This window comes from Chenopodium album, chromosome 12 (genome assembly GCF_948465745.1).
Source record: "Chenopodium album chromosome 12, dcCheAlbu1.1, whole genome shotgun sequence".
NCBI lineage: Eukaryota > Viridiplantae > Streptophyta > Magnoliopsida > Caryophyllales > Amaranthaceae > Chenopodium > Chenopodium album.
The window spans coordinates 51976490-52003067 of record NC_137845.1 but is presented as its reverse complement, the minus strand read 5'-3'; the positions used below and the strand labels follow the sequence as shown (position 1 = coordinate 52003067).

The window sequence follows — 26578 nt, the reverse complement described above, 5'->3', positions numbered from 1 at the left end:
CGCGCATGAATACGAGCAGAACAAAGTAGAGGCCTATTTTATAGGGCGGGTCCTTTCTTATGTAGATTGGATTCGTACCCTCATCCCCGGACCCTGTTTGGTTCAAGACCTTATGGAGTAGTTGATGGTCCTTTTGGATTGTCTTTTGGGTTTACAAGTTCCTAAAACTTGTTGGCGACTCTTTTGCTCTCTTTTCTTTCCCATTGGAACGCCACCGTACTTTAGTGTATGATCACAGTGGGGTTCAAGTTTGGGGTTATCATAATGATTGAAATATTCCCTACAGTTTTTTGGCGACTCCACTGGGGAGGATTTCTATTTTATTCCTGAAATTTATTTAATTTTGGCAATTATTTAGAATGAGCGGATGAGACTCGAAAAATTCTAAGTATTTCATGTGCGTGATTTGATTAACATTATTGTCATATGCATTAAAAGATCCTCATGGGAGCACCCCATGAGTCAATCCATAGGAATTTTACACGTAGGAAATTTGAGAAATATCTTTCATGACTAGAATCGAAAAGATGATGCGAAATCTGGAAAATTCGAAGAACACAGAAACTTGCCAAGGCATGTAGGAACTAGCGTCTAGAAAACAGGGCTTGTCGCTCGTAAAAAGTTTCTGTCGCCTGGCGACAGGAGCTTTTTTGCGGCGATAGTCCCTGTAGTCTGGCGCCAAGTTCTTCCAATACCGAGCCAGGGGTCTGCCTTCTTGCTTTGACCATTTCTAGTGTTGTTGGCTTGATTTTGCTTATTGATTGAGTCCTTTTCTCACTTTTCTGAACCCATATGTGTTCTACATATGGAAATAACCCTCTGGGGGTTCCTGCTTCACCTGCCCAATGGAATATCCCACTATCATGTACAAAGTTCAGATTTGGGTACGTGCAAAGTTTGTGAATCCACCAAACCATGGAGTCGAGTTCGATTTCATCACGAACTCGCGGAATCCTGTCCATTCGCTCCAACCCTCCCGGTAGGCTTGTGTGCAATGCATATGGATTCATAACCATGGACCTTTTTGACTTAACCCATATCCTCGAACTTTAGAGAACTAGAGCCATGGTTAGGTTGCAAACCCATCATATTGTGACTATGTGAACTACTTGTGCACCCTTGCTTGTATATATTATATATGTGTTAACCGTTTGTTTGACTTGTGTTAAAGACTAAATAAATTGACTAATGACTAAAAGGACTTTGTCTAATTAATTAATTTTGAATTAATTAAAGGCTAATAAATTAATCAATTCGGCTTAGTACGACTTTAGGCATGTCCATTTAGAGTAAAATTAATGGAAACAGTCCAGATTAATGTTCCAGCAATGGCACAGAAATTTGGACTGTGGCGCTGCAGTTTAGTGTCTGTTGCCTGGCGACAATTTTGTCGTCTGGCGACAGGCTCTAAACAGTGGCGACAGTACTGTTGTTTTAGCGACAGTCCAGTTTTCTTGCTCGAGTCATCACGACGAGTCTAATTCACAGTCTACTAATCAATTTACCAATTTATTAATGGTTCAAACCATGTTTAAGTCTTTAATTGAGTTTAGGCACTTAAAGTCCAATGGTCATACACTAAGAGTCAAAGACTTTGTTTAATTAATTAATTAATTAATTTGAACTAAAAAAATGGCCTAAAATCGAGTCATAGTTCCTTTTAGTCAACCCGGATTTTTATTCCCGTATACTGCACATGCGTCAACTTGTTTTGGTCATAGACGGAGTTCTAGGAAGAACCACGAGTCGTATGACCTATGTACTGATATCTTTGTTTTTCACTATAATTGCAGTCACTAACATTCTTTTTCATAACTAATCTGGTTTTTTTTTTTTTTTTTTTTTTTTTTTTTTTTTTTTGTTAACATTCTTTATCATAACTGGCAAACAAGATCATGTTACCTATTCTTCATTTTCAGGGGCATCTATTTTCAGGAAGGAGGGGTTGTAAATATGACAATGGATTACACGGAAGCTTTTCGAAGGTCGATGAGGACACTGAAGTCATGGGCAGAAGAGAAGTTAAATTCACAAAGAAGCCACATTTTTTTCCGAAGCTATGCTCCAGTTCATTACAGGCACTGCACTTAATTCTTTTCATTGTTACTGTAATACTTTTGACAACATTATCATGAATATATATAATGAAGCTATTTCTGAATTTACAAGAATGTGTGTCTCAGGAATGGAACATGGGATACAGGAGGTACTTGTAGAGATAGCCTGGCACCTGAGACGAGCAAAAAAAATCTGCAGGCAGATCCGCCATTCAACCAATACGTTCTAGATGTGGTCAAAGAAATGGAAGGCAATGAGATGAAGGTCAATTTTTTGAATATTACATATCTGTCTGAGTTTAGAATGGATGGCCACCCATCGATCCATCGCGAGCCACTTTCTGAACAGCACTTCATAGAAGACTGTAGCCATTGGTGTCTTCCTGGGGTTCCAGACATATGGAATGAACTTCTTTACTCGCAGCTGCTGGCAAAAGATTTTAGAACCAAGAGAAATTAAGGTCAATCATATGTAGTTGCCTTTTGTATCAACAGTCAGAAGGATTAATTGATTTAATTCAGCTTCAGGTTGAATCCTCAACATTATTCTCCTCCAGCTTTGAATCCTCAGCACTGGTCTGCTTCACTTTATCAAGCTGCCTCAGTAGATCCAGCCGTTCTGACCCATATGGTGATGGTATCTGCAAGATATATGTAGTTTAGTGGCCACCGATAATTAAGGCTTTTTGCAACACAAAATTCTAATTTGGGAGCATAGATCCAGAAAACACACCAAGGCTGGTACATATCTTTGGATGGCTGCCAACATTGCTGCATGTCCGACTGCAGTGACCTGTCAATTATGGGAAGTAAAAGACATGATTACTATTTGTCTTTTATACTATATGGGCCAAAATTTTGATCCCAAGTCATTGTAATCTGTCAAACGAAGCATGAGAAACATGCATAACATTGGGCTAAGATACTCACAGGAAGAAGCATGAGAACTCCAATTGGAACCACTGACGCCATGTCAGTACAGGTTCTACGAAGATACTTCTTCTCCTTTTCAGTTAGTTCATCGCCTATTATTGCTCTTCTAAGGAGCCCCGCAGCAGCAGCAACATCAATAGCTAGAAGTTGAGTGCCTTGCCAAACATCCTACCAAAAAGTAATAATTATAATTAACATAATACTTTTTTTAAAGTACCAAACAGTTACTGAGTAGAATTCAGCAGATCATTAATTGGAACAAAAACAATTGGACAATATGTTGTCCACATATAGTTCATATTTGACTTTTGGAATTAAGCTTTGTAAAATTAGCCATACTTGGAACAACTCTGTAATATATATTGGTATAAAACTCAAAATAGAAATTATTACATATATTTCAGAAAGTAGTAAAGTCTGTAAATTAAAAATACGTACAATGAGACCTAGATTAGGCAAAAAATACATACTGAATACCATAAAAAGTTTAATATGGCTGTTATTTGTGGATGGAATACTATTTTATCGCAGACCAATATGGAAGCCAATCAAAGACAAGACCAATATGGAAGCCAATTAAAGACAAGACCAATATGGAAGCCAATCAAAGACAGACATATAACTAATTAAATATGCTTCCCCTTTTTGGAAAAGGCTGTAGAGTGTAGACAGACAATTTTAAAAGCAAAATTTTTTCTTAGTAGAGGGAATAATGGAAAGTGAAAATTTTGCCCCAACTACTGAAAAGAACAGTAGTCTTGTAGATTTATCAAAAGAAAGCTCAATGATCAGTATTACCAGCTATCATTCTCAGTTTACACACAGAACTTAAAGTGCCCAACCATGTATTAAACCTTATCATGAAAATAATTTGCATCAACTTAAGTCAGAGAAAGTAAAAGTTTCAATTACATCTTACCACCTAATGCAATTTCTACGGGCAGAACAGATCTATAAATATAAATTCCAAAACAAAAAAAAACAAAAAAAAAAAAAAAAAAAAAAAGAAAAAAAAAGAAAAGAAAAGAAAAGGAATATAGTAAGTCAGTGTAATATTAATCACTTAGGCCCCGTTCACTTCACTTTATTTTTGCTGAATTGAAATTATTTTTACTAAATTGAAATAATTTTTGTTAAATTGAAATTATTTTTACTATACTGAAATTATTTTTGCTGAACTGAAATTATTTTTACCGATTCTCTGTTATATTTCTTCTTTATAGTTACTGATTTTTACTAAACTGAAAGTATTTTTACTAAACTAAACTTATTTTTCCTGAACTAAAATTATTTTTGCTGAATTGAATTTTTTTTTTACCGAACTGAAATTATTTATACTGAATATTATTTTTTTAAGGTGAAGAGAACAGGGCCTTAGTCTTCATTTCTCTTAAAACCATCAACTTTAATGCAGTATTTCTGTTCTATTCACAATGACAAAACATACATTAATAGGGTAAGTGTGCATACCGTGCTCGTCTCTTTCAGCTTTTCAAATGACTTTCCAATTAAGCTCTCATCCTTTTGCACTTGTATTAGTTCAGTACCTCTTATTGCAATGGGATACTCAGTTTCCTGAATAGAGATAATTGAAACAAAGCTTCATTATTTTTTGATGTAATTCTTACTTATTACAAAGCATTAAGAAGTTTATAAAATAACTGCTTTTGCAAGTAAATTTTGTTTACAAAGAGTCAAAGACAAATGTGATTGCTGTAGCACATTTAAACTTCAAGGTGCTATTCCTTCTCCCTCTGGCTTTATGTTTCTACACCTACCCCAAAAACTAGAAATTATGTTAAAGCCAAGTTTATTTAGCACGTAAATACAACCCCTTGAAATCTATATAATGGAAAACTATATGTATGCTGAATATGCTAGAACTTGGAAGGATAACAATAGCTAGATTTATCCTCTCTATTCTAAAAGGTTTTGTGACAAGGGAAGGCCATTGGGTATTTGGGTAGACTGATGGATAGAATGGGTTTTTGGATTTTTGCCTTTTTCTTCTCTTGTTTGGCCAAAGAATGAACTCCTCAGAATATTCCTGACAAAACATACTAGAAGCCACTCCAAAGACCACAAATAGTAAACTTAAAAAGATGCATTCTTAAAAAATATGGATCTGAGATATCACAGGGCATTGAAGCAAGCAACAGTATTACTGGAAAAAGACCTGAAGTCTGTTTATAGCTTTAAACACTAATCACGAGAGACATGGATCTGATATATTATTTTGTAACCCCCCCCCCCCCCCCCCACCTTCTCCCAACCACACACAAAAAGGAGGGAAAAAAATAGTACCTCTTCACTTTCAGAGTCTGTAGTGCTGCTTTGAACTCGTTTTTCTAGCTCCATGAGTTCACTCCTCAAGATTTCAAAACGATAAATTTCATTAGAATCTGACTTTCCAGAGTCTGCACTTGACAAGCTGGATAAACCCAAGGATCCGTTACCCTGCATTTTCTAAGGTAAATAAGAATCAAGACAACAAAGATAACATCCTGAGGCTCAGATAAAGAAGAATACAGATAGATGCAAATTACTTCATGGACACTTTGGGTTTTTTTAGATAAAAAAAAAAAAAAAAAAAAATCATAAAAGATTAAAAAAATAAAAAAAGAAAAAAATCATAAAATAAAAAAGAATACAATCAGCAGACATGTCCACACGATTGACAATTAATGACTAACCAATAAATCAAAGGATTTTTTGTAAATTACCACCCTAAAATGTAACATGTATTGAAATAACCACCCATTTTTGTTGAAATTATAAATAACCACCCATATTTTACAAAACTGTAGGTTTTACCACCCCGACCTATACTCCGGCCAGTTTTCCGAGTATGTGCCCCACAATTTCATTATGAAGAACCCTAATTTCCAATTCAAGTTAAATTGAATGAATCAAACAACGATTGCATCATTAAATTCCTAATAAAACTCATTCCAAACAACAAATATCGTATAACTTGAATTCTACTTCATTAAACATTGCAAAATAACTAAAAAAAATAAAAATTAAGTGCGTTCTTCAATTACCTTGCTGTACAAATTGGTGTAAAAAAATTTAAGTGTGCTCTTCAAAGGATTCGCTTGTCAATTTGCAAAACTTGGAGTAAAAATTGGTAGAACTTGTGGAAAAAATGAAGAATTTTAAGTTTGGGAGTAGTTTGTGAAACAAGGGAGAAAATAAATCGAGAAACAACTTTTATTAAAATAAAAAAACAGCCGTTATGTGGGGCCCATGCTCGGAAAACTGGTCGGAGTATAGGTCGAGTGGTAAAACCTACATGTTTTGTAAAATATGGGTGGTTATTTTTAATTTCAAAAAAAATGGGTGGTTATTTCAATACAAGGTACATTTTGGGATGGTAATTTACAAAAAATCCTAAATCAAATCCTATCGAGAAAACCCTTCTTAAGACCCACTCCTTCATAACTCAAGTCATGAGCCACCTTACCGAGGTGCTAAGATGACAACGCCAAGAAGGCTTGAGGCATGCTATGTGCTCTTCTCAATAGCAACAGAGTTTTCCGTGTCTTCCTAATTATGATTGATAACCAAAATAGAGAATGTAATGATGGACCCTAGTTTAGCACTTTACTCAATTTTTACATCTGAGCATTAGCTAGATAGATAGAGCCCAATTTCCTCAAAAATAAAATAAAATAAAATAAAATAAAGATAGACCCCAAAGCTAGAAGATATGGCCACAACCTACAATTTCAGTCTTTTTGATACAAATAATTTAACAGCCCAGATCATGACTTGTTTCTAATGTTTCAAAATGTTCATGTAGATATTGACTTAAATTAATAGAAATACAATACTGGGACATATTCATAATTAGTAAAACAAGTTATTATCTCTCAGTATTTAATTCCTCACAAAGAAACATAGCTTGATATACAGAAGAATGAAGAAATAGCATAAGAAATTCCAGATGAAAAATTATGTAAAGATGATGCATACAGTAGTATCAGCAGTCTTGGAAGATTCAAGGCCAGGCTTCTTCACCGAAGGTGGGAACAGGAAGTTCCATAAACTGTTCCATAAACCAAGAGGATTACTGAAAGCTCCAAAAATGTAGTTTTGCAGATTAGTCTCACATCATATATGTTGGAGGAATTTGATGACAGCATTAAGTATCATAATGAAACATTTGGCAACAGGAAGCTTTCCCAACTGTTTATATGCATACCTGTTGTTCTTGTCCAGCACAAGAGCACCATCTTTGCCTTTCATAGATCTGCTTCCATCGCCAGTGGAAATTGATTTAACATCATCATTTTCCTGATTGATGAGCATGGCATTTTAGTGTAAAGAAAGAGAAATATTGAATTATTCAAAAAGGCCCAAAATGTCCCCACTCCCTCATAGAGTTCAATACTGGGTTGCTATTTTGTTGCTGATTCAATACACCCTGTGGTAGGATGTTCCCTCTGTTACCTTTTAATGTTTCCATTTGGAATGTCTTGGTCATAGAGACAAAACATAGACAATGCATTCTCATCAATATACAAGAAAAATATTATCATGTGGGATCTTGTTAGATTCACCATAGTGTGTAATTTCAAATAATTGACTTTCATAATCAATACTCATATGTAACTACAGATATTGATAGTTAAAGATGTGCATTGGAAATTGTGAAAAAAATTGGAAACATCAAAATGGAGCAGAGGGACTACACAACAAAGAGTATATAAGTTGAGGCATCGAAACACCAAAGGATACAATATTGCTCATTTGACTTTGTAGTCAATCCATTTAACTTAAAGTAGTCGTCTGCTTCAATGGAGTCAAATTAATTGTATAAAAATAAAATAAGAGATGAACTCAAGAGACTAGGAGCAGAGACTCTAAAGTGGAGATCGAGCAATAAGCATGCATATCTACCCTTTCTTAGAAGTCAAATACAAGGAACCAACCTGCATAATAATGAGTAACATTTATGTCCATCAAAGTCTTAACTCAGGTATAAGTAGGGTCCTTCCACCCCATATTTATCATTTATAAGCTCAACACATTTGATGCAAGGAATCAGTATTTGAGGGAGGGGCACATTAGTCATAGCCTATTAGTAGTGTCTTGAGGAATAAGTTAGAATTAGTTATGAGACTTTTTCTATAAATAGACCTCATTAGGAGGAATAATGATCATCCAGAAAATTATTGTTGAGCTTGGCTTAGTTTTGGGAGAGCTCCTTTCCTCTCGAATGAAAGGTGTATTGATTGTTCTTTGCTAAACATCAATACAATTTATCCTTCTTCTTCCTCTAAATCCTTTTATTATACTCTGAGTTTACTTACAGGTTAGTTAATTCCTAGCAAATGGTATCAGAGCAGTCTGTCCTGGTAGATTAAGCTGCTGAAATTCAGTTTTCAAACCAAAAAAAAAAAAAAAAAAAAAAAAAAAAAAAAAAATGGTGATGGAGGTCGCCGGAGCTCCGATTTGGTCACTTGAGCAAGTCTCCGAAAGGATGGAGGAATCAACGAAGAGGATTGTTGATAACCTTCAAAGAAATCTGGAGAAAATCTTTGATGATGTATTTTCTCCAATTTTCTCTTCCATGAAATTGGAGTTGAAGGAAATGGAAGAAGAGCTTGAGGATGAAGAGAACCAAGCAGATTTAATGGAGGAGGAGGAAGTTCCGGAGACCATCTTCACCGGCGAGGAGTTGCAGTCAGCCACCATTTCCATAGGTGAGGAAATGTCCAGATGTGAGCAAAACTTTTGTTCCATCATTAGCAGCTTCTCTGGTGGCGTGATGGTGGAGAAATTGGGTGGAGGATGTCGTGGAGGTGCTGGTGGAAGCCGTGGTGAGTTTGCAGGTGGATTTACTGGTGGTGGTGTGCCTTTTGCGAGTGGTGTTAGCAGTGATTTTGAGAGCAGTGGGTTGAGAAATAAGGCAGGTGGTTTTGTTGGTGGTTTGTATGGTGGAATATGTGAGAGAGGTGGTGCCGGATGTTGTGGATCTGGTGGTGGCCCTGGTGGTGCGGATTTTTTGGGTGACCCTGGAAATTTTGTCGGTGCGATTGGTTGCGAATTTGAGGGTTTGGTTAGGAAGCTCAAGTATGGGGGAAGGCTTGGCGATTCTGCAGGTGGATTTACAGGTGGAGTTCAAGGTGAACTGGTCGGCAATCGGGCTGGGGGATATTGTGGCCTTGCTGGTGATGTTCACAGCGGTTTTGAGGAAGTTTTCGCTGGAAAGGTTGAGCAGGGAGGTATGTCCACCGCTGGTGGTGGCCTAAACAGGGATGGTGATTTTTCGAGTGGTTTTACAGGTGGTGGGAAAATGGTCAGAGGGGGACTGGGATTTTTAACCGGCGGTGAAACTGATGGAGGGAAGATTCAATGGAGGTGGTTTCACGGTGGTTTCCAGAAGTACCTAGAAAGAGAAGTTAATAGGAGATGCCTTGATGATTCTGGTGTTAGCTGGGAGAGGAAGATAGTAGAAGGTGCTAGTAAGGGTATTATAGTAATAATACACCTTCAAGAAATTGCAAGTGATTTCAGCAAGAGCTCACGTGCTTCAAACAACACAGACTGCTATAGTAGATACCTGAGACTTAATGGGCTTTCTCATTTTCAGCCCAACCTATCATATTTTGTGGTGACTTGCACATTAAACTCTTCAGGTTTTGGGCTTGTTAGTTTTAGGCCCATCTATCTAACATCAGTTTTAAAATCCAAAGTCATCACCCAGATTGTTCATTGCAATTTCCCCTACCCACAACCAACTCATCCCAAGTCAACGAAGACCAACTCTACCCAAAATTCAATGATCTCTCATACCATGCTGGTGCATTATTCAGATTTTTCTGCCACTAGTGACCATTGTTGCCAAGGCCGGGAATCCAGTTCCGATTATAAACCACCTTGAGGACAAGGTGAATGTTTGGGCGGCGGGTATTGCAAGGAATCAGTATTTGAGGGAGGGGCACATTAGTCATAGCCTATTAGTAGTGTCTTGAGGAATAAGTTAGAATTAGTTATGAGACTTTTTCTATAAATAGACCTCATTAGGAGGAATAATGATCATCCAGAAAATTATTGTTGAGCTTGGCTTAGTTTTGGGAGAGCTCCTTTTTCATTCGAATGAAAGGTGTATTGATTGTTCTTTGCTAAACATCAATACAATTTATCCTTCTTCTTCCTCTAAATCCTTTTATTATACTCTGAGTTTACTTACAGGTTAGTTAATTCCTAGCATTTGACTTCTCATAATAATATTATTCAAAATCACCTCCAAACTTGGCGCTTTTTAGCTTTGTTTTGCACTTTTTTGTGTGCGTTTTGTTGGGTGGGTGGGTTGTGTTTTGTCTTTTAATTTCAGGTTCAAGGTCTTAGAGTCATGTGGGATGGCTCCTATATTGAGTGAAATGAAGACCAGGTGCAAAAGCTTAAAGAAATGGAGTTTCCAAAGCAAGATTTGAAAAACCTGGGCAAGGTAGCAGCACCTCAAAAAAACATTGGAGCTTAAAAATTTAAAATCAACAAAAGGTCTGTACTAGGCACGACTAGCTGTGCAACATTCTGCACGGTCATGTAGACCTCCCATATACATTTTTCAAGTTTTTGGACCATGTATACCCAAGGGTTGTTCTGAACAACTGTTGCATGTCCAACTGTGCAGCTTTTAGCACTGTCATGCAGTAGTTCCAGAGCCCTTCCCCAGCAAGCGATATTGTCGGGCAAAATGTGCAAGGTTGTTCTGGCCCTCTAGACTACACAGATCAGCAAGCAATTACAGGTTGCATGACCAGTCGTGAAATCCTTGCACGGTCCTGCAACCTGGATTTTTTCCTGACAGTGTTGTTTTACTCTGAGTTTTCTTATTTCAGCTTCAGGGTTTAAGAAGTCATTGTTACACTTCATAAGCCAGCTTTTAAGTAATCTGGGGGAGCACTTTTGTAAGCCTATAAAAAGCCCCACTGGGCTTATTAGAAGGCATGTCACCTGAGTTATTTTTTCTTAGCATAAATTAGAGAAAGAAGGTTGTGCATCGATGGAGAGATAAGAAGAACTTCAATACTTTCTGAAGATTTTAAATCATAATGAAGCTTATTAAGGAGTAGTAAAATTTCTTTACTTTACTCTCTTATTTACTTATCATGATTTTCTTTCATTAAAGAAAATCCAAAAACATGCTCTTTTGATTTGCTTATTATCTTTAATCTTACTTGGTAAGTGGTAACTACTTTTTAGATCTTATTTTTAGCTTAATTATGTTCTCATTAGTTGTAAGGAGTTTGAATTGGGTTTGTAAATTTATCATTTTCATCTATTCATTTCTTACTTAGTTCAGGTTTGTAGATTTTCATTTCTTGAACTTAAAACTTCATATTTTTGGTAAAAGTAATTGTGTTAAACCTTCCATGATTAATATGTTTAAGGCCATCAAGCTTGATTTTATTCCATTATTAGCAGAAATTGATAACATGCATCATGAGTAGTCTTGTTAGCTAGAGGGCTTGGTTAAAAACTAGATCAATGCTCTATTTGAGCTAATTTTGAAGGTCTAAGGTAGAATAGGATAGATGATTGATTCATTGCAGGTTGGAAAACTGTTTGCATATACCGTGGCCACATGAATGGCTGCTTTGTTGCCTCTCTAGCTATCTCTTGAGCCTATTTCAAGTGAGACTATCTGAATCTTGACTAGGAGAGAGATCCCATTAGTAGGTGCTTATTAATCTTGAGAGTCGTTAGGAAACAAAATCAAGATAAAAATCCTACTCACTTTGGATAATATGTTATTGCTTGAATTTGCATGCTTGATAGAGGTAAAAACCTAAGTCCCCAATTTAATTTCTTCCCCTTAATTTCCTTAATCCCTGTTGTTACTCATTTGCGTGCTGTTAAAGTCCAATTTCTAGCTCCCTAGTGCCTTCTTATTGCTGAGATCTAAATCAACAAACTTGTTTTAATTGTTATATTGGTAGTTTAGTAATCTAATAGCTAATCACCAATCATTCTCTTAGAACTAGCTTATTTTTGAGCTTGTGAAACTTCAGTTCTTGAATTGACTGACTTATCCCATTCCCTGAGTAGGTGACCCTTGTATACTTCTATACCAAGTACAGAGGTCTAGATGTAGGGGTTAGTTACGATATAATTTCCACTTAATCACATGAGAGGACAGTTATACTATTCAGTAAGAATATGGCAGAAAAATTCTGTGACCCATTAAAGGAATCTTAGATTGATTGATGTCCATTGTTACGTAGATCATTTCAAGACAAAATGAAAGGAAGGAGATAAGGATATAAGAAAGATAATAAAAGATACCTCCTGGAGAGAAGCCGCCTTAGCTCTAAAAGATGCCTCAAGAAATTCCGCTTCTTTCTTAAGTTTCCTAATTTTTTCAAGATCAGAGCAAGCGGCTTTTAGGTGTTCTTTTCCAGAACCAGAGCTGGATACATGCATCTCTTGGATCAATGTTTCCAATCTGACCAAAGCCTCTTCAACATTTTCCAGTGCCTGACACAAACCCCCAATATCAGCCATCCGAAGAAAGCAACTAAATTTTCTTATCGACGAAAATGAAAGAATAATACTTCATCCCATATTAATTGCAAGATGAAGGGAGGCCAAAACTTCAGGAACTTACATGATGAGAAGAGAAATTAAATAGGACTCATTTGACCAGGAGAGATTGATCAAGACATGGCCCACAAGATTAAATCGGGGTGGCTTAAATGGAGAGGGGCCACGGGAGTATTATGTGACCGAAGCATTCCCCTACAATTGAAAGGGAAATTCTACCGGATTGCCATAAGACCAGTGTTGCTCTATGGTGGCTTCTAAGTAGGAGCACATTAAAAAGATGGAGGTTACGAAAATGCGCATGTTAAGATGGATGTGCAAGAACACAGTAAGAGACAATTAGAAATGAGGTTATTCGCAAGAAAGTGGGTGTGGCAGGCATTGCACACAAACTAAGGGAAAGTCGCCTACGTTGGTTCAAACATGTAAGACAGAGACCCAAGGGTGCACCGGTACGAAGAGTGGAGGAGTGGGACCGTGGAGGGGTTAAACGAGGGAGAGGGAGACCAAAAATGTCATGATTGGAAGGAGTTATGAAGAATATGAAGTATATAGATTTACGTGAGCACAAGGCATTTGATCGTAAGGGATGGAGGAGGAATATTTTTGTGGATGACTATACAGAATAATCATTTTTGGTTCATGTAGCCAACCCCACTTATGGGATTAAGGCTTTGATTGGTTGATGAGGAGAGAGAAAGAGAGAGTCAGTTACCAAACAAAATACTGTTGTGAATTTGTGATATAGTTCAAACTTTTATAAAAGAGAAGTGTTGCCATTATTATGGAGCTGAGGATGTAATTGAAAAGACAACCTTTCCATGAAGAGAGACAGAAATTTCCAGTGGCCTTTGTAAACATGGTTTCTTTATGCAAAATATATACACACAAAAAAAAAAAAAAATTAAAAACAAAAATGAATACCTTGTCAAAAGAATAGGGGTCCTCCCTAGAACTAAAGCTAGAATTAGCTTCAACTCTCTCAACAGATCTCTTAATCTTACTCCTGGATAATTCATCCCTGAGTCAAAGTGTGAAACAGATTAGTTTAATAAGTAATTTCAGGGGTGGGGGGGAAATTTGAACCATTCAAGTCACATCAACACATTGACCACACATCAACAAATCACCCTAGTAGATACAAGTCTGCGCTTTGTAATTTTGGTGAATTTTAGACCAGTTTTGGCTTGACAAAAGCGCAAACTCTTTAAATCTTGATTGGTATCTCTGATATGGACATCCTAAATGCACATTTCATATCAAGCCAGTAGGAAGAAATGAATTCAGGGACAACTCTTGCACGCTTACTTTTATTACTCTACAGAAACAGTAAGACCTAAATGATGTTTCAGCATAGGAAACCCACCATGGAATTAGAAAATTCCAGGCCATGCAAAGGTACTCTAGATTTATATCAGTTCATTTAACTTCCCATGAACCCTTGCAACCTTTTGTATATTCAAGAAAAAAGAGAGAACTTACTTTAGCAGCCCCAGTTCCTCCATGGAACTCCCAAGCTTGTGAAGTCTGTTAGAAAACTGAGATGTCAACACTAGAGAGCAGAAATGAAGAAGTATAGCAATACAGCAGGAAGGCCTCCAAAAAAAGGCCAAACAATGCTTACCCTTTTGAAAGAAACCATGCTGCTTTCACATTGGAAGGGTTCTCAACCCACTTACTGTGTTTAATAAACACTCGGATCCAACGTGAGCAGACATCTAGTGCTTGTGGTACAGCTTCTGGATTTGGAGGCAATTCAGACTTGTTATTATGCCCAGGTGAGCCTTTGATGGTGTTACTGTAACCAGGATAGAAAGGAAGCCAATCCAACTCTTCACAGACTACCTGTCAAATCATTACCACATAAATACTACTTTTACTTACTAGATATATATTTTATAAGATCACAAAACGTTCTTACCTCAACAAAAAGTTCATAAGAGCTTATTGAAGAGAACTGTGGATAATACAACACACATCCCCCAACAAGGTATCTACACATGTGAGCAAGAAATTAATAGATACTAAGTACAAAGGAAAAGTTAACCACAAAAAGAAACTGGTAGAGATTCATGCAACACACTACATATTTTAAAAGAACTACCTGATGAAGCCCTCAATTGGTACAGGAATTTTATCAAAACCATTTGCTGCCAGGAAAGATTTTGTACTTCTACCCAGGGCAACAAAAAATCCAAATATTGCTAGGTCCTTCTCCAATACCTGCAATGTTGCAACAATGAAGATAAATAAACCAATAAACAAATCTAAACTACTTCAGCAAAAATATTTGATAAAACCTCAATATCTATCAAGTCCTCTTTAAATTAGTTAAAATTGCTTATGAATCCACTTCTTTTCATTTATACTCTTAAATATCATATAGAAACCTTTGCACCATCTTTCCCAATAAATAACATTTCCTCCAACTTGGTAACACATCGCTTTATACTTTTTTAGTTTTTCTCCATCAAGTATGAGAATTGCAAAAGATGCTTATTTATGCCAAAGACTTGAGCAGTGTTACACCTGAGTGCACTGGAATTTCAAAATAAATAACAAACCGTATACTCAAGAGTACTAAAAAATTAAAGCATACAAGTTTCTGCTTAAATCTAACATAAAGTTATATGGTTTTCAGTTCTGTTTAAAAGACACGATATTCCTATGTTAAATTTTACTTTTCACTACATCTCCAGGTTGCTAGCTTAAATCTCCACAAGTGACTGTTTCCTCAATTACCAGCCTAAGTTCTCTGCACTTACGTAAACATTCAACCATGCATGTACAATTGACAATGCCAATCACAATCCCTCATCTAGTGCTGCCTAGTCTCCCTATACATATCATCTGCCTCTGGAAACCTACCCTTACAAAACTTATGTCTCAATCCTTATGTTCCATGCCCCATGATATATGAATGTAACCACAGACATTTATACATCAGCACAACCAAGTACACCTAAGGTTATGTGCTAGGAATTAGCATGGTTTACAGCTCTAACAATGGCAGAAAATAAGCAGAAAGGTGATGATTATATATTAAAATGAGGATTAACAGTAGACTGAATGATAATTCCACTTTCGAAAGGTGGATGCTCTCCAAGTATGAGCTTTTGAGAGGCTCACTCTCTCCCAATAACAAACCTCACAATATTCAACATGTCCTTATTCTTCCTAATGAGGCCTATTTATAGAAAATCCCCCCTAACAAACCTCTAGCTTATTTCCCAAGTTACTACTAAAAGATTATGACTAACATGCCCCTCCCCTAAATATCGATTCCTTGCATTATGATACGAGTCAAGTCTGCGTTTGGGGTAGCACAATTTGACTCGTCAACATTTTGAGTCAAGCTTAAGTTAAGTCATTTTGCAGATACAACCATGTGATGTAACATGACATTAAGTGAAATGTAACACCCATCTGATGCTGCTTTCATGACAATGTGACCGTTGATCATGATTGCAGCTACAACTGTGAATTATTTTTTATGAAAATTAAATTTTGTTTGAACCTAGTAAAATAAACTATTAAATTTGCAATAATAGCTGGAACAATGGTGCTTCAATTAGATTCATGGATCCCTGTACTAAATCGCTTGCTCATGAGCCATTGTCAGCAACCCTGGCCAGAACCATTTGCTCAACGAATATTGCAGCAAATTACACCCAAGATTTCTATTTATTTTAATCATTAAGAGCCCATTGTGAAAATTTGCCTCACTTGTTACATTTGTGATTCGTGTATTTATTAGGACTTTTCTTTTAGCTGTTTGGTACAGTATTAATCATTAATTTGTTTTAGACAATAATTAATCAAATAGTTATTTATCAATCAAAGATCAAACAAATAGAGTGCAGATGCAATGCTCATATTCTATTAATTCATAAACATTGCTTTGAACACGGCATATTATTGCTATATACTGTGTGCACACTACTCCCTTGCTAGGAACTGACATCATTACAGCTCTAACAATGGCAGAAATTAGGGGATAAAAATGATGATGATATTGATAACATGAGAATTACACTAGTTTGGATGATAATTCCACTTTCAGAGGTGGATTCTCTCCCAAGTATGAGTTTTCGAGAGGCTCACTCTCTCCCAATAACAATCCTCACAATATTCCACATATCCTTATTCCTCCTAATGAGGCCTATTTTAATAGAAAAACTCTCCTAACAAACCTCTAACTTATTCCCTAAGTCACTACTAATAGACTATGACTAACATGCCCTCTTCTTAATATTGATTCCTTGCATCCCTTCACTTGTACTTTTTGCTTCTTACCAAAAAAAATTAAATCTGCAAAGGGTCTTCAGAATCAAAATAAAAAAGGGAAAGTAGCAAGCAGCAAAACATTTACCCTCACAAATCCCATCTTAACAAGATCTTTGTTGCAAGTGTTTTGAGAGTAAAAAGATAAACATATAAAATGAACACAAACAAATAGCTTTCTTGTTATCTTTGATGCCCTTCAGTGTAGCTACACTAATTGCAAAATGCAAAAACCAAGCAAACAGAGAATTCAACATTCTCTACTCCTATTTCTGCATTGTGTGTTTACTTCTTTACCACACTCCATGCCCTTTTTTTCCATCCCATAAGGAAATATAGGAAAGGAAAATATGAAACTATTCCTCCACAGGATTGAAAGGAAGATATCCACCGTTTGACCAGATGGTGCAGCAATTAAATATATTTTAAGTGAGGTCAAAACTCTAAGATAATGACGAGTCTGATTAGTTCTCACCTCAATGCTTTCGGATGTGGTGAGTCTTGACCACAGTTTTTCTCTACTTATAGCTCTTTGTAACTTCTTCTGCACAAGATCCACCCAAAACACCATTTCATCTGTTTCGCAATCATCTGTTACTCCACAGAATGCGGCTCGAGGTCCAAAATGCACCAAGAATTCTCTGGGCAGACCAATTTCCTTTACTGCATGGTAAGCTTCATGTATAGAAATAGTACCAACTAGCACATCCATCAAACTACCAGTTATATCAGGGATCATGGAGTAGAACGGTGAGCAAGAAATCTTGGCTGGTCCAAGCTTTAATATTGCAGCAGTACATACCAAAGCCAGCACAAGGAGTGATATATCACTGGCAGTACCTGATCTTGGTGTCGTTCTATCACCAGACCTGAAATAAAAGAGAACTTATTTTATTTAGAGTTTTGATTAGAACACACAAGTGGTTATAGACAAATAAATTAGCATCCAAAATATTACAAATACATACAAGGTAACAGCTCTAAAGCGTGGGTCCCTCTCAAAATGATCGACAAAAGTTGCTACCACAACAGGAATTTTTTGAGACCAAAACCATTCAAAAAGTACAGACTGCTTGCCAGATAACTTCTCCCTGATTGCACTCTCCAAAGGAGCTGAAAGCCGTAACAAACTGCATCACCAGAAAGCAAACAGTTAAGTGCAGCAATAAAATAAGAAGAAAGTGTTTTACTTGAACACTGGTATAGGGGTGGGAACCCCCCACCCACCCCACCCCACCCCCTCTTTCTCCAACAAAAAAAATAGTAGGATTCTTAAAATATGGAGTTATTCCGTATGAATGATGCAATTATGACAGCAAACAGCTATAAAAGCTTGTACAGGAGTATAGACATTTTCTGTTATAAATGTCAGTGACCAGAACATTAAGGTAAATCGAAATTGGTGGCTGTTTAGTACCTCACGGGGTAATGAAACCAGCTTTACAAGAGACCTGTTTCAAATCAATGGTTTATTGAACATTTAACAAGGAAACTAGGAGAGTGAATAGCAAATTCAATAATGGAGATCTTCAAGAAAGATTTCTTCAACAAACTAAGGCAGTAGCTCTTCAGGCTTAATTTTATTTGGCTCTGTGGTATAGCTCCACTTTCAAAATGGATGTTGGCCAATCACAACATCAGAAATCTTCGAGGGTTCACCGGTTCACCCAATTCTGATTAAGTTAAACATTCCAAGACATAAAACCAAGAAATTAGTGGTGAGAGCCAATCCCACGGGTCACCAGGTGAGTGATAAGATCATGAGAATGGTGACTATTGTTCCCTATGGTAATATTGATGCTCAAATAAGATCATTCAGTTTTACATGATTGTAACAGATCCAGATCTGTTGCAAATGAATTGAGGCTGACCTCATCTTCTTAAGCCTTTCTCTCTTTTTGCCCCTCTGGTGACCTAGATCACCCTATTTAGATTCTACCTGTCTTTGACCCACAGTTTCACTACAGTAGTCACTTTGACCTTAGATTCAATACTGTAGTCACATTGACCACAGAGCTATCTTAATTCCTCTTCCAGAAGAGAGGAGAGGCTAAGTTCTCCCTAGGTGAGATCATATTGAACAGACTTCTATTCCTTTTTATCAAATATGATTTTTCAATTAGAAATATGATAGGCCTTCAATTAGCTAGGAACAAGCACATATTGCAAGTGCCAAGCAAGATTGTCATTTTGACATCGAGTGTACATTGTACAAAGTACCTATTACACTCCATAAAAAGGTTAAGGCAATTTTCATCAGCTGACACAAGCGTCCAAACTCCAAAGTGCATATAAAAAAAAAAAAAAAAAAAAAAACGGAAATGAAAAAAAAATCAATAGAATGAACAAGATATCTCATAAAGGATGTTGCTACATATGGAGTCCTTGGAAATTACCACACATTAAGAAGGTTCAAGGCAGGATGGCATTTCAGACACATGACATATAATTCTACAACAAATGTCAATGCCATATCATTTTGAGTATTGCGGCAGTATCCAAAACTAAATACAACTAAGGCCTAGTTCTCTTAACCTTATAAAATAATAATAATCAATAAAAATAATATCAATTCAGTAAAAATAAGTTAAGTTCAGAGTTCAATAAAGTAATTTTTCAACGAAGAAAATAATTTAAATTAGGCAAAAATAATTTCACTTCAGCAAAAAAAAAAGATGAAGAGAACAAGGTCTTAGTTAGATGAAAGTGATAACTTATGAAAGCGTCTAATAAGAATGGTGCTACTAATGCAAGCCCTTGGATAAATATCTGACAAGTATTTTCTCCTCTTCATTGATAAAATATTTTCTCCTCTTCATTGATAAAAAATCAAGTTGAGATACAATAAAATCACACGGGAATAGATCAATCTTTGACAATTTACAAATTTGAATTTTACCCTTTTTGCATAATGTACCAAGACTAAACAAAATACAAGACAGCAATAATAACTAAAGGATTTGAAGATGGGGAAAAATGCAAAACTAAAATAGCTAACCGTTCTCCTCTGTTAGGAGAATAAAATTAAAGTAAATAACAAGTTTTACTTATGCACTTTGGTGATACTCAGAAAAGTTAAACCACATAGAGCTCAAATAGGGCAGGAAAGACTATTGTTGCAATAATTGCACAGTTACTTATTAAAGGATTTGCTGAAAACAAATGGGAACATACAACTTCGACCATCAAACATTTTATGCCAAAAGACATCTACCTTCTCTGAACAGCAGCATTTATTTCCCTGTCCCTCCCATCCCTGCGTGATGAGATCTCATTAGCAGCTTGCAGCAAAGCATATACAGAAGCCTGGGGAAATTACGGAGAAAATTAAATGATTGATTATATTCTACGAGACCTTGAAAGTTTTGGGAACACTTAAGTAAAAGATGTGTAATCAATAAAGATAATAAGACTAAATATAGTTAATTCTAAACTATATTGCTTAAAGTTCACATGTACTTCAGAAACCTTTATTGCTAGTCTGCTACTTTACTAGGCATTCTAGCAAAAGTTACATGATTAAGCGGCAATAGATATACAGATTCAGAAACATTTTTTTTTTTTTTTTAACTTTGTTGTGGAAAAGCCAGTGCATAAGAGAGAGCATAGAAGCAAGAAATGGACTTAGGGACAACATTGGATCAGAAAAAAGTAATTGATTTGGCAAGCTATAGCCTACAAAAATAAAACAGAACATGAGTTCAACAGCAAGTTCCATATCCCAGCCGTATCATCTAAACAAGTATGGTCAGTTACTTTCTCATAAGAAATGTAGCTGAAACAATTGGTGAAGAAATTATGACACTGTCATCACTCTCACAATTCACTTGAGTATATTCATAACAAGAAGGTTATCTTGTTATGTTCCTTTCTCTGCATATTCATAAAAAGAAGGTTATCTTGTTATGTTCCTTTCTATTTCATGAACGGTTCCTTATGAAGATTCATGCTAGCTGACCCCAAATTATTTTGGGACTAAGGCTTTGGTATTGTTGTATATTCATAACAAAAATAGTGAAATAAGCATCCTTATGCCTATCTTGGCGCGTAAACAAGAGTATATCACTTCAGCAAGACAGCAACAACAATGATCATAGCAAGGGCAAAGTCAATTAAACATGATATAAGACTCAAAATCAACGTGAGTAATGTGTTCTCCTCTATCACCTTAAAAGATGTTAAGAATGCAGAAGAAATCAGCATCTAAAGAAGATTTCATTATAACCTGATATGATAGTGTCTTTGCCCATGCATTTTTGTCAACACCAAGCCAAGCTGCTGAAAACCAGGACATTTTTGACAGTGAGCTTTGCTCCTTGATTGATAGCTCAAAAAATCTTGCTGCATCGTATAAAGATTGGACAAGCCCATCTTTGTAGTCCTCATTCTTTAGGGCTTGATCTAGACTAATTCTCATTGCCTCGACATCTTTACTTGTGCTAGCTTTAGGGCTCCCATTAACTGTCACACCATCATCAGCAGATGCGAATAGAAAGATGTTCCGAGCCTTTTTTGGTTTATGAGAAAATAAACTATGGTTTCGAACCTTTAAATACCTACAACTATGACTACTATTTCTATTTTCAAACTCTGTACATTGCAAAAAAGTCTTCCTAAAAGCAGCCCATTCAGATAGTGTGTGATCTGTGTCTACCACTCTGTACAAACATTGAACTTTACTTGATTTGTTTGCAGCCCATTGAGCTGAAGTGCTGCAATTGTAAGAGGAACAAAAAGCATGAGTTTCCAACCTAAATTTGAAAAGAAACAAAGCACTTTTTTGGTTGATCTTCAAATAGAATGACAACTTGAAAAAAGGCAACAGTTAGCCAACAGGTCCAACAAGTTTATATAGGAGATTAACACCTCACTAATATAAATCATCATTCATAACCAGTTCCACATCTGGGCATGTGATTTTAATTTACAGAACATAGAAATAACACTGAAAGAAAATGAGAAAGGTTCAACTCTATCCAATAGTATCAATAAGATTGCAAAATGCACATGGTAACAACCAAGAATCCCTCCTGCAGTTGTAAGATCTGGAAAGAATTAGTTTGTACAAGAAATTATTATACCGAAAGAAATGATGAAGAACCCCACTAAATTACCATATATAGAAACAAATAATTTCATAACAAGGTACCTCATATTGCAAAAGGAGATAATACTCGTCTAAAATACGTATAATAACAATTATCAAGGGCAATACACTAAACTGGTCGTCAAAGATTGCAAACTATCATTAGTACCGTACACAAACATGCAATCTAGGAAAAAGGGTTCATCATATTCATCTACGGGGCCTTGGCTATCAAACTAAAGAAAGAGAGAGGAAATGCAGAAGCGGAGATAGACATGTATCCTCCACTCCCCATGGTATAAAATCCAGGATACAGTAACAATGCAAAACCGCATTCACAACCAACGCAGATGAGTTGCAGTTATTCTGGCCTCTATCTCAGTCACAATAAGCTCAAAACCTTTTGCAAAGAAGTTACAGTGAAAATCATGTCACTCACACCAACCTATCAACAAAATTCAAAAAGAAAAACCTCTCTTATAATCATAACCAATTAGTCACCTCACCTAACTCTCACTCTTAAGGGAGTCACGTGCAGGGAAATTTCCAAGAAAGAACAGATTCCTTTCTTGATTGAAACAATGGATAGGTATGAGAAAAATGTTAAGGGAAAAAAAATCCTCCACAGCCAACAATCCTTTAAAGTTCTGATTACATCATCTACAATCACCAATAATTTGTTCATGAGTGGCACTTAAATTATCAGGTAGGTATATGTATCCCATTATTCCTACCAATGAATAAAATTTTCCTTTATATTTCCATTAGTTCACTCTTAGACAAAAGACTTGTTTATGACTCATGAGGTCATGACATGATACTTTTTTCGTCATATACTTGAATATCCCCCCTCTCTCTTCTTCTTGTTTTTCCATTGGCAAAATTCAGTAAATTCATGAAGAACACATGCAAAGTTAAGCTTTATTTATTTCAAGGGTGACACGACACATTACTCTCGGTTCAAATGGACCAAGATTCTAAATAAATATTTGGAGGAAAGAGATGCTCTTACTCAAGGAACCACTAAAGTTGCTACCAAATGTTAATGATCTTTGACAGTAGAAATTCAGTAGGTTTTCAATAATGAGAAACAGTTAAAAGGGCCATACTCAAATAACAAACGAATGTATATGGAATGATATACTAATTAATAATCATCATCACTTCAAATACTATATAATAAAGCTCACACATAAAGTGACCTGCCTACACAATACTAACAAGCACTAGATAACAAAGGAAATCAAAACGACACTACTTGCAAATTCCAAAAGAATGTTATATAGTTAGGCACTAATGAAAATCGATTTTTGTTTCCTAGAAGTACTTTTCCATATATCATTTCATGAGAAATTATGAATGGCTTTGGCCTATAGGTTTGGATGCACTTTTGCTATTTTGAGAAACAAAAACAGGGTACTATACTGTTTCAGGATTGGACAAATTATATTTTCTAGAATTTTAGCCCCTTGTTTTTCTTATTAGAAATTGTTTATTACTTTTGCTCTCATTGTATCCTTTGTGAAATTGAGATAAAATTGTTTTACCTTAAAGCCTCTTTCTCATCAACTCTCCTAAAAATCTTTGCTCCAATCTACCATACCGCTAAGGTGCTAAACCTAATCTCCCCACCATCACCTCCCTCTCTCTCTCTCTCTCTCTCTCTCTCTCTCTCTCTCTCTCTCCAACTTGTTATGTGAATTTATGCAAATCATACGAGAGCAAAGGTAAGGAAATCCAACATCAACTCTCAGTGTTAATCCCTTTTTCACTCTAGTCCAATCCCTATTGTAAGAAGTTTTCACATAACTGCGTCAACAAATAAATTCAACCCAATATATTAATAACTCATTCAAACCTGCTCCCTCTCTTCCCAATGTCATCACCGTGCAACATAGCCCAAATCCTCTACCCCTGCACAATTCCTATATCACTATCCTCTACAAGCACTCAGAGAACCACCACATTACACGGAGCATCAAATATGAAATTGTACATTTGAGTGAGACATAAGGGAGTCATTTCACATGCTATGTTCCATTGTTTGTGCTTCCCTAATATCCAAAACCCTTGAATCCAAGTTTGCTCCTTTTGAAATCCAAACCTCTTATCTTGTGAATATTAGTTCACCTTTATGCTAGTTTTGTGAATATTGGTTGTTTCTTTACTCCTCTTTCTCATGTACTTATGGTTGGCAAGAAGAAGAAGGACACCTTCACCCTCGACCACAACCTCATCAAGAAGAACAACAACGAGGGTACCATATGGGTGAAGGTGAAAGATACGTCACCTTTGAGCAACAAGTAGCCGATTTGCAAACCGGCTTTGGTCAACTCTGCTCCGACTTATTGTCCAAAAGTCTAATGAGGACATAACGGAGGCCTTCACCACAATGAGGACTATTTTCGAGAGTCTTCATCCAAAGTTAGTTAACTTTCGAAATGAGGTTCAAGCTACCAAGGTAGCCCTCCATGAGTTTGTTTTCTTTCTCCCCCTTTTATGTGCTTTAATTGTTTTATCATTGGAGACAATGTTTATGATAGCATGGAGGGAATCATGCCCTTAATTCAAATCTATTATCTTGTAAATACTAGTTCTCCTTTTGCTAGTTTTGTAAGTATTATTTGTTTTTTTTTACTCCTCTTTCTCTAATGAAAAAAAAAATGGAGCTTATGTTCCACAGCCAAAAGTCATTAAGGCCCCGTTTATTTTGGTCGAAAACATTTTCATGGAAAATTATTTTCCTTCATCTTTTCATTTTCCTTTGTTTGTTTTGATAAGAGATGGAAAACAATTTTTCTAAAGGTGGAAAATTGCACTTTAGAAAAGGAAAACCATTTTCCTTTCATAAAGAAGGTATGCCACATTTCCCTCTTCACTCATTACTTCTCCTTATACTCTCCTCCCATCCTTCCTTTCCTTTTTACTTCATTTTTCCTCCAATCAAACAAATAAAGGAAAACTTTCTTTAAAATCATGTTTTCCATTGAAAATTATTTTCCTTGAAAAGTGATTTTTCATGACAATTGTTTTCCTTCAAAACAAACAGAGCCTAAATGGAAAAACAACTTATCGAAAAGTTGATATGATTTCTCGGCTTCTCCCCCCCCCCCCCCTCTCTCCCCTCTCAGTTAGGGCTATTTTGGGAGAATAACCTTTCATTTTACCCCCCACTAGGCCTAATTTCTGATTCCCATAGTTGAGAAATAATTTCAAAAACTTAGCCAGTCAGCAAATTATATTGTTAGAAGCATAAAATGTGTTTACCATACTCCAAAGAGCGCAAAAGTGTGTTTGCCTACCAGCCTGTGCATGGTACTACTTGCAAAATCAAAGGTTACCTCATCTTTGAAAATTATATTATGCACCCATTACTAAGTACACCCACCATCGCTTGGACTGTACACATCTTTGCACATGTGAGTATGTGACTATGTGAGTGCACCATATAAGTACTTCCATATCTCTCAAGCGTAAAAGTATGAAACTTAATTCAAGTAAATAGCTTACAATAACATATAAACATGTTATATTAGTATCTTCCCCGGTACTTAGACTCTAAGTAAGTGAGCATTATTATAATTGCCAAGTAAAAAGGATTACGTAGAAAATAAAAATGTCCTCTTAACTACCAATTATAAACAAACAACTAGGAAAAGCCAACCCCTAATTCATTTGTTTTCGTCTATCACAATCAAGCCCCAAAGTCTTGATTCCGACCAAAGCCTTAAAAAGCACAACATACATTTTACTATCCAGTAAAGTAACTAACTAAAAGACTTGCTAGTACTATCAATGCATCCTCATACATGTCACCAAATTATGATGAAAAAGAATATGTGATCTAAGTAGCTAAACAATATGAGTATATGATATAACTAAACAATGATCCAGAAATGCTTTAACATTCTCTGATCTTTCAATCATCTATTCACCTCTTCTTATTGAACCGCGCATTTCCAAGGCCCGAACCCAAAAAATAAGCTCGAGAAATCCGACAACTTATTGGTTATCTTTTTTTAGTTTTCCAGAAATCCGACAATAACTTACTGATTATTATTTTTTTTTTTTCAGAAATCCGAAAACTTAAACCAGCTAAAAACGAACATAACAATTAAAATGAAAGACAAATTTTCAAATTCTCTTTTAAATTCAGACAAAATCATACAACAGCACTGAATTCAAATTAATTAAATCCAAAATTCTACATAACAAATTGCGAAACACAACCACAAAATAGAAACACCGAATTATCCCAAAATCATCACCATTTTTACCAAAATTCACAAAAATTATACCAAAATTAACATCATTAATCCCCAAAAATGAACCAGAAATAATGGAATTATCAAAAATTAAAGGAAAAACTAATCAAAACAAAAGATTAATCAAGTAAATAACAAAGAGACTAACCTTGGGAGAAGTAGAGACATGGAGTGAGTGAGTAAGCGCGCGAAGTGACAGCAGTGAAGAAGAAGATGAGGTTGTAATACAACAAATGGCGTGTTCGAGAAGATGAAGATGAAGATGAAGATGAAGCCTAAAAATCAGGAATTTTGGCTGAGTGGCGAGGCAATTGACATGTCTTCATTTTTCTAAAGCAGTAAATTTGATGAGTTTTGTCAAGTTTAAGCCTTTTTTTTTTTTTTTTTTTTTTTTT

The 26578-nt window shown here is 35.9% G+C and overlaps 2 protein-coding genes across 5 annotated transcripts; one reads left to right on the top strand and one right to left on the bottom strand.

Annotated features, from left to right (window-relative positions):
* Window positions 1–1959: 1959 nt before the first annotated feature.
* Window positions 1960–2517, top strand: LOC145571324 (protein trichome birefringence-like 8). Its single transcript, XM_081630379.1, has 2 exons — window positions 1960–2078; window positions 2184–2517. The coding sequence occupies exons 1-2, from the start codon at window positions 1960–1962 to the stop codon at window positions 2515–2517; spliced, it is 453 nt and encodes a 150-aa protein (XP_081486505.1).
* LOC145570607 (uncharacterized) lies at window positions 2008–26578 on the bottom strand. Of its 4 annotated transcripts, none has more exons than XM_081629732.1 (18): window positions 26332–26578; window positions 21058–21544; window positions 20047–20138; window positions 17801–17962; window positions 17308–17701; window positions 14653–14771; window positions 14470–14542; window positions 14173–14393; window positions 14031–14075; window positions 13473–13569; window positions 12291–12482; window positions 7198–7289; window positions 6969–7065; window positions 5295–5456; window positions 4461–4565; window positions 2988–3158; window positions 2791–2850; window positions 2008–2698 (listed from the first exon to the last, which is right to left on the bottom strand). In XM_081629732.1, exons 1-18 carry the CDS (start codon window positions 26349–26351, stop codon window positions 2582–2584), a joined length of 2706 nt encoding a protein of 901 aa, XP_081485858.1. In that variant the 5' UTR covers window positions 26352–26578; the 3' UTR covers window positions 2008–2581. The 4 variants fall into 4 exon arrangements, with proteins under 4 accessions (XP_081485858.1, XP_081485859.1, XP_081485860.1 ...); XM_081629733.1 differs by having other exon boundaries at window positions 5295–5447; XM_081629734.1 differs by having other exon boundaries at window positions 6969–7041; window positions 26332–26577.

Coding starts and splice junctions, on each gene's coding strand:
- LOC145570607 (XM_081629732.1), bottom strand. CDS start 26,351: ATGTCTCTACTTCTCCCAAG. Junction 14,543..14,652: donor CCAATTGAGGGCTTCATCAG/GTAGTTCTTTTA, acceptor TCACATGTGTAG/ATACCTTGTTGGGGGATGTG. Junction 2,851..2,987: donor GAGTTCTCATGCTTCTTCCT/GTGAGTATCTTA, acceptor CATAATTGACAG/GTCACTGCAGTCGGACATGC.
- LOC145571324 (XM_081630379.1), top strand. CDS start 1,960: ATGGATTACACGGAAGCTTTTCGAAGGTCGATGAGGACACTGAAGTCA. Junction 2,079..2,183: donor TATGCTCCAGTTCATTACAG/GCACTGCACTTA, acceptor TGTGTGTCTCAG/GAATGGAACATGGGATACAG.